Source organism: Antechinus flavipes, chromosome 2, assembly GCF_016432865.1.
Source record: "Antechinus flavipes isolate AdamAnt ecotype Samford, QLD, Australia chromosome 2, AdamAnt_v2, whole genome shotgun sequence".
Taxonomy (NCBI): Eukaryota; Metazoa; Chordata; class Mammalia; order Dasyuromorphia; family Dasyuridae; genus Antechinus; species Antechinus flavipes.
Window position 1 is genome coordinate 651720655 of NC_067399.1, and position 8899 is coordinate 651729553.

General features: G+C 40.8%; 1 protein-coding gene across 1 annotated transcript in view; it reads left to right on the forward strand.

Moving 5' to 3' along the window:
- CHRNA5 (cholinergic receptor nicotinic alpha 5 subunit) overlaps positions 1–8084 on the forward strand; it is a 30792-nt gene extending 22708 nt beyond the window's left edge. The window contains exons 4-6 of the mRNA XM_051982430.1: positions 2817–2926; positions 3902–4733; positions 5346–8084. Of these exons, the coding sequence (XP_051838390.1) occupies positions 2817–2926; positions 3902–4733; positions 5346–5507 (1104 nt within the window). The 3' untranslated portion in view covers positions 5508–8084. The remainder of the gene's footprint in view (positions 1–2816; positions 2927–3901; positions 4734–5345) is intronic.
- Positions 8085–8899: the final 815 nt, after the last annotated feature.

Genomic DNA, 8899 nt, shown 5'->3' on the forward strand with positions numbered 1-8899 from the left:
AGGCCCTTCCCCATGCTGTTTGTCTTGCTCTGAACATGTTCCAGCTTATCTGTAGGAATAGGGACTTTGTTCTGATTTCACCAATTGAGGAATTTCCCTGGAGCTGATGCAGGTTGGTACCTTTTCTGGAACAGCTTGCTTAGAAAGTTGACTAAAGCATTGAGAGATTGGGACTCACACAGCTGGGCTGGAAGATCCGAGTCTTCCTGGCTCTGAGACTGGCTTTCTGTCTATTAGGTCATGCTTTCATACTTTTTGCTATATCATGATTCCGGTCCCATTTACTCATCATATTAAAATGTGGGGCGAGCTAGAGAATTGCTTTGACATGGAAAAATCCTCAGCTGCTTGCAAGGACCCCTGGTTTCTCAGGGATGAGTGCTCTTTAGTAGAAATTGCTATCTTTCTATAGCTCATTCTGTGTAATATGCACCCCGTCTTACACAGAGGGTCCGCCCTGTGTACTGGAGGCTGTTCTCTGGGTCTTTCAGCTTCCTGAGTGCACCAGGATTATATTTGGGCTGGTCACTTGGTATCACTCCTCCTTGCTCTATGACCGGTCTGCTGCTTTTCCTAACCAACTTGGGCTCTGTGCCATTTCTAGCAATAAATATTGCTGGGGATGTTCTATAGCCTCCTTAGGATCACCTGATGGCTTTTTGTTGCTATTTGAGTTACTTCTCATTTTTATTTTCATGAGGATCAGGGAAAGGCCAGGTGTGTAAAGCATCCCTGTATTTCCTGCTGCTGCTGATGCAGAAACTGGTGGATTTCTTGAGTTCAGGAGTTCTGAGCTGCAATTGGGCCAGAGCTGATTGGATGTTTGAACTAAGTGTGGAACTTTATGGTGAGCTCCAGGAGTGGAAGATTACCAAGCTTTTAGGAGGGATGAACTGGCCCAGGTTGGGAAAGTACACTTCTATGCTGATCAGCATTGGGATTGGGTCCAGAAGTGGCCAGTGTATTTCCAGCTTGGGAGGGAGGGAGGGAGAAAAAGAGAAAGGGAATGGAGAGACAAAGGTAGAAAGAGGAGACAGAGAGATGGAAAGAGACACACACAGAGAGAAAAATATAGGGAGGGAGGAAGAGAGATGGAGAGAAACAGAGATACAGATAGGAAGAGAGGGAGGGAGGAGAGGGGGGAGGAAGGGAGGGAAGGAGAAAGAGAGAGGAAGGGAAGGGAAGGTAGGAAAGGAAGAGAGAAAGAGAGGGGAAAAGAGACGGGCAAACCGACAGAGACAAAGACAGAAACAGAGGCAAAAGAGAAGACACAATGAGATGGAGAGACAGGGAGGGAGGGAGAGAGATGGAGAGAAACACAGAGACAGATAGAGAGGAAGAGAGATGGAGAGAGAAGGGGGCAATGGAGAGATAGGCAAACTAACAAATAAAGAGACAAAGACAGAAATAGAGAAGAAAGAGAAAGGAGACAGAGATGGAGAGACACACAGAGAGAAAAAAACACAGATAAACAGAAGAAAAGAGGGAGGGAAAGAGAGAGAGGAGAAAAAAACAGAGAGAGATATTGAAAGGGGGAGGTAGGGAAGGAGGGAAAGAGAGAGAAGTAGAGAGAGGAGGGGTGGGAGGACATATGGGAGAGAGATGGAGACAACACAGAGAAAAAGAGACAGAGAGGGAAGAGGTAGGGAGAAAGATGGAGAGACAGAGCAAAAAAGATGGAGAGAGAGAGATAAAGACAGAGACAGACACACACACAAAGGAAAAGACAGAGATCGAGACAAGCTCAGAGAGACAGAGATAGAGAAAGAGACAGAGACAGCTCAGAGTAGTGTACTGAGAGGAAGTCAGGAAAATCTGAGTTCAAGTCCAGTCTCCAGTCTTTTGCAAATCACTTAACTACTTGATGTCCTCAGGCAATTCTCTGAGGCTAATTGGTACAGTGGATGCTAATCTACATTGGCAGAGAATGTTTCTTCCTTGAGAGTTTCTTACACCAATTACATTTTGGGTCCAGTCCAATGCCTCAGGACATTCCCTAATTTAGGGCCATCTAGCATCCTTGGGCTAGCCTTCTGCTGGACGCGGGACTGGGATCCCATGGAAAGACAAGAGCTTCTTTAGGGACAGGAAGGCACTTATCAGATGCACTGACATAGGGAATGAAGGGGAGAAACAAGTGATTGTCATCTTTCCTGGCCCTGTAGCTCTGGTCATCACGGTGGTAATGCTGGGATCCAGTGCTGCTTATCTTGCTCAGGATCCCTGTACAGATTCTGGTGGAGCAGGGTCTAGGTAAGGCTCCCAGCCCCTGGCTTGGATGTACTTTCTGGCTCACTTGTACTACCTGGGGACCATGGCTGTAGGTGTTGTGTGTGTGTGTGTGTGTGTGTGTGTGTGTGTGTGTGTGTGTGTAGCAGCCAGGAATGTTGTAGGCAGGATCTGGGTTATCCCTAAGCGGGTAAGAAAGTGGTGGCCCCGGACCTTAAACATGGGCGTAGAATTGTCTGTAGAACCACTGGTCTTGCAAGAAAGAACTGAGTCCCATGGAAACTTTCCTGCCCTATGCCCGCCTGCCCTTTCCCCACCAGGTGAAAGTGTTCTCACTCAGACTTGTCCTTTGCACTTATCTCAGGCTCCCTTTTATCATTTATTCATGTAATTGTAAATAATTGAATTGTCAGGCTCTTTGAGAGCAGGGCCGGTGTGGTACCCACAGGCCTGTGGCATACTAGTGCCTTCCAAATCAAGCTTCTTCATAAACTTCTGCTGAATGAGTGCGCCATTGCTTATGTTGTCCGCCAGCATTTTCAGATACTGAGTTGTTCTTATGCCCTGCAGTATTCTTTATTTTTAAGGAATGGGTTGATGTAAAATTAAGATGGAATCCTGATGACTACGCCGGAATCAAAGCTATCCGCGTGCCCTCCGACTCCATCTGGACTCCAGACATAGTATTGTTTGACAAGTAAGAGTGATACCATTAGTGTGATTTATGTTTGTAGAATAAAAGCCCATTGTGTAAATATTTGTCCCTGCCTCTCCTCTTCCACCATGTGGAGATTTATAGAGCCAAGTGATCTAATCCCATTCCTTCTGGACTTCATCTTGTCCTTTTCTATTACTGCATATTAAAATGTCTTGTGCTAGCTCATATTTCTGCCCTATGGAGCAGCTATTCCCTCTGCCTCTCCCTCTCCTCCCTTCCTTTCTTTCCTCCAGCACTGGCCGTCTCTCTCCAAAGAAACCCTTTATTATAACAAATAAGTATATTCAAGCAAAACAAATCACTTCATTGGCTCTGTCTAAACACATATCTCTGATTCCTCACCTGTAGGCTACCACCTCTTGGTAAAGAAGTGGAAAAGTGTATTTATTCATCATTCTTCTTAGAGATGACGACTTGCTTAATCAGAGTTCTCTAGATTTTCAAAGCTGTTTTTCTTTACAGTACTGTAGTTGTCACATATATTGTTCTAATTCTGTTCTACCCTATATCAATTCAAACAAGTCTTTCAAGGTTTTTTCTGAATTCTATCCTTTTTCTTACAGAGAAATCATATTCTACTGCTTTCATTTGTTTAGCCATTCCATGATCTGTGGTCACTTTTATTCCCAATTCTTTACTACAACACAAGGTGCTGCTATGAATATTTTTTGGTACATATAGATCTCTACCCACTGTCTTTGATCTTTTTGGAATATAGCAGCAGTGGGAATTAGTTTTCCTTCTATTACATCATACTGCACACAAATATACTTTTTATAATGGCTAAAATTCTATAAGTCACTAAATATAAAAAGTAATTTTTAAAGTAATAGTAAAAGTCTAATATGGCATATTTGAAACAACCCCCCCCTCCAAAAACTGCCTATAAGGTAATTGGGTTGTTTTATTGAGTATCTAATATATGTGTGTCTGTTCGCTTTTGTATTGTTTCAGTGCAGATGGACGCTTTGAAGGGACCAGCACAAAAACAGTCGTAAGATATGATGGCACTGTGGCCTGGACCCCACCAGCCAACTACAAAAGCTCCTGTACCATAGATGTCACCTTTTTCCCATTTGATCTCCAAAACTGTTCTATGAAATTTGGTTCCTGGACATACGATGGGTCTCAGGTGGATTTAGTGTTGGACGATTATGACGTAGATAAAAGAGATTTCTTTGATAACGGAGAATGGGAAATAGTGAGTGCCACTGGAAGCAAAGGGAACAGAACAGATGGGTGTTGCTGGTATCCCTATGTGACTTACTCTTTTGTAATTAAGCGTTTGCCTCTCTTTTATACCCTTTTCCTCATCATCCCCTGCATTGGGCTCTCGTTTTTAACTGTGCTCGTCTTCTATCTTCCTTCAAATGAGGGTGAAAAGATTTGTCTGTGCACTTCAGTGCTTGTGTCCTTGACTGTTTTCCTCCTAGTTATTGAAGAGATCATCCCATCATCTTCCAAAGTCATCCCTCTAATTGGAGAGTACCTAGTGTTTACTATGATTTTTGTGACATTGTCAATCATGGTGACTGTCTTTGCAATCAACATTAACCATCGTTCCTCTTCCACACACAATCCCATGGCACCTTGGGTTCGAAAAATTTTTCTTCATCAGCTTCCCAAACTCCTTTGTATGAGAAGCCATGTAGACCGGTACTTTGCCCACAAGGAGGAAACTGGCAAGATCAATGGCCCCAGATCTCCTCGGAACACTTTGGAGGCTGCTCTTGATTCCATCCGCTATATCACAAGGCACGTCATGAAGGAGAATGACGTTCGTGAGGTCTGTCCCAGTGTCTAAGCTCATTATTTAAGGTGGAGATAAGCACTAGTTCTGGCTTACTACCCCAGCTTTCTAGTTGAGGTTCAATGGTGACCTAAATGATTTTCAAGATCAGTAACTTGTCCATTCATGGACATATAATGGTGGAGCTCTGAGTCTTATTCGAATGCTTCTGTACATTGCCAATGAAGTAATTGATTTATTTTTGGCTATAATGTCTCAGGAAAGGCATAGAAGGATTGTGACCTTAACTGGTGGAGGTTGTAGATTCTTTAAAAAGTATGGATCACCAAAATATATAGAGATAGAGGTTTGAATTAGGTGTTTTCTGAATGTCTCCTCCAACCCAAATGTTCTGGATCCCATTCTTCTGGAATGTGGTGGATGAAGCCAGAGCTTGGGGGATACAGAGAAGGGAGATGGCCCAAAGTTCAAGTGATGGAGCCACTGACAAGCATCTTTTACAGCATATGCTACAGGACACTTTGTGTCTTATTAGAAAATGTTTATGAAACATAAATTATAAAATATTTGACAGGTTATTAAATAGAGAAAATAGATGTTTCATGTGTGCTTGAGTTTCTCTATTTTCGTTTTTTTTTTTCATATTAGGTTGTGGAAGACTGGAAATTCATAGCCCAAGTACTTGACCGGATGTTTTTGTGGACTTTTCTCCTGGTTTCAATAATTGGATCACTTGGCCTTTTTGTTCCTGTTATTTACAAATGGGCCAATATCCCCATACCGAATCATATTGGGAATACAAATAAGTGATGCTGTCTCAAGAATGGTCTGGACGGGATTATCCAAAAAAAAGGTACCTGGGATCTTTGGCAATTATGAAGAAATAAAACAGAATAAATCATTTTTAAATTTAAAAATGAGATTGGCATCCTCATACCCAGTATAAATCCCAATCTATGGACATCAGCTTTCTCTTGGAGATGGTCTCTAATAGGATCAGCCTGCAGAAATAATGGAGTTCCCAAACTATATTATTTAAATAATGGCATTTTGAGATACTAGATAAAATTAGAAAGTGCTCTCCAAATTGCATCATTGATCATTGACCATTGATCAATTCCTCTTCCTTTTTTGCTATTGTTCAGTTGTTCTTCAGTCATGTCTGAGTCTTCCTGATCTCATTTGGGGTTTTCTTGACAAAGTTTTTTTTTTTTTTTTGCTATTTTTCTCCAGTCTATTTTACAGATGAGGAACTGAGGCAAATAGGGTTAAGCGATTTGCTCAAGGTCACACAGCTAGTGTCTGAGGTAGGATTTGAACTGAGAAAGATGAGTCATCCTGATTCCAAGCCCAGTGTTCAATCTGCTTTGCCATTCGGCTGCCCAAACATCTTCCTTAATTATATCGATTTATGACCAAAAATGCAGGGGGCTTTAAAGAGAGGCTTTCCTCTTGACACCATTGAAGAATGATGATTTAATTTATAACAACAACTCACATTTGCGCAAAGATTTAAGGTTTAACAGTAATTTGAAATGTTTTGCCCTTGGTGATGCAATACAAAATTGAAAATCCTAATTCTTTTCACCCAGTCATCTTGTAAGTAATCTCTATTTTTTCATTTTTTATTATGCTACATTAAATATATGTTTTTATTTTATGTAAAATTATATATGAATATCATGCTGCTTTTTGGTCTTTAAAAATCAAGATTTTTTTTTTTTTGCGTGTGTATGACGGAAAGTTCCCATTGAGTTTTCTTCTTTAGATGCTTCAACCATTCATTTTGTGTTATTTCTACATATCTTATTTCACCATAAATGGAATCCCATTCTTCACTATAAAATCATATAGTTAAAGTACTTGGATGCATGTTCCTGTAAAAGCATTTTTTTTCAGGGCACTTAGTTTTATTTTTGTCAGCATCTCCTCTCCCCCATCCTCATTGTGGCTCATCGATTAAAGTAACTCATTTTGGTTTAAATTGAATTGAATTATAATATTATCTCAGGAACATTGGGATTCAGATTCCACCTCCAGATACCATCTGAGTAACCTTGGGCTAGAAATCTAACCTTTTTTTTTTTTTTTTTTTTTTTGTCATAGTTGCCTAGGACTTACCTACTAAGTCTCAATTCCATAGTGATGTAGAGAAGGGTGTTCCTCACTGGGAATTTCCCACGCTGTCTGAAATCCCAGATCCCTTCTAGTATTATCCCTTTATTCTTGTGTTTACTTTTTAATGAACATTATTCAAAATATTACAATTTTGGATCATCCTCTTTCTACCTAGAATATGTATTGTATGCAGAAGGTATTCTCCACAATTACAAAGACAATTCTGGCTGGCACTTCCATACTGGATTTCTTAGTGGACTTTCTTTTCTATACAAAGAAGCTTGAAGACAACATTCAATCTGCCTCCAAATTGCTTAAAGCTCATGGATAGAGCACCAGGTCAGGAGTTACAAAGGCTCATCTTCCTGAATTCAAATTCGGCAGCTGTGTGACCCTGGTCAAGTCACTAATCCTGTGTGCCTCAATTTCCTCATCTCTATAATGAGCTGGAGAAGGAAATAGCAAACCATGCCAAGAAAACCTCCAATGGGGTCACCAACAACATCTGTGCAGCAATGCTGAGCCTTCCTTGGCCTCTCATTCTCCAAATTCCCAGTCTAACTTAGGCAAGAAAAGCAAAGCAAAAGCACTTGCCTCTCTTGGTGTGATGTACTTGATTACAGACTTATGGTCCATAACGATTTTAAACATATATTCATGGCTAACAGAACAGACAAGAAGATCAGTCAGTGATCGTTCCATTTTAAATTCTTGAAGGTTCACTTGAATTTAAATGGCTATCGGACAGTCCAGCCGGGGCTGAGGCATTTATTCCGCAAGTTAACCACCTTTGGAGGGCAGGTCCCATGTCTAGTTAACTTGCATTTTATAGTTAGCAGATACTTTAGAAAATCCCATTTGATGATCATGATGATGGATTGGTTTAATGAGTCTCTGTTGCCTAATATTTTAGAAACAGCCCGTGTCTCCATTCATATAGAATCACAGACCTGGAAGAGACCTCAGAGAACATCTGGCACAACTGTCTCCCTTTACAGAAAAGGAAACGGAGGCCCAGGGGCATTCCATCCAAAATTAATAAGTATTGGCGGCAAGACTCGGAAGAGAATAGCATGGGATGGTCAGGCACAGATGGGTTGCCATCTGTATTCTGGAGGGAATATTCAAATCTATGAGATCACAGAACTGTGGGCATATTGGAACTGTTAGCACCGACATGCCTGGAACTCTTAATGGCATTCCCACCCTCTGTGACTTTAAAATGTTTCAAGTACAAATAAAATTCATAAAAATGTGTCTCTTGAATAATGGAGAAACCAGTCATGTATTTTCTGCAGTTTTGCATGCTTTATTTGTGCACAGGAAAACAGATTTTAATTCTGAGGAGAAAGAGAAGATTAACATAGTCTCTGGATCATTAGCTTTCTCTTTACAGTCAAGATGGCAGACTAGGGGAGGTTAAAGTGGGGTTGAGGTACACTCTCCGATAATAGTATTAGAAGCCATTTTCTCCTCTGGATATTAAGCAACTTTGACTAGAGGTCAATGAATTCCACTAGATTTGGCAATTATAGGAATGATGGGAGTTATAAATTTCACTGTAGGGGGTTTTCACTTTTTTATGGGTTGTAGACCCCAGTGGCAACCTACTGAAACCTATGGAACAGTTCCCACAATCCTGTTTTTAAATAATAGAAGGAACTACTAAAAATTCCAAATATTAGGGAAAATAAAGTTTTTTTTTCCCATCCCAGTTTGAAGACTCTTGAAGACTACTTTCAGATTCCTGTACTTGACAGAGGTACAGAATCCCTGACCTCTGAGGAAAGTTTAGCCCAAAGGCAATTAAGAAAAAATTGATTTGGGGAGCAGGAAAAGAGTTATATAAGAAAGGCACAGCCGAACCCCACTTGGGAAAAGGGAAATTCATGAAATTTCTTGGGTGGATGGAGTGTTTGTAGAGCAAGTCTCTACAAATAAGCTTACAATTCAGTTACAGAAAAGAAGGAATCCTAAGGTGAAGACTTTTCTAAATGCACACGAGGTGCTCAGTGAATGCATGTTGAATCGAATTGGACCTTTTGGGGAAGTGAATAGTTGCCCCCAGGTTCATGGATGTCAAT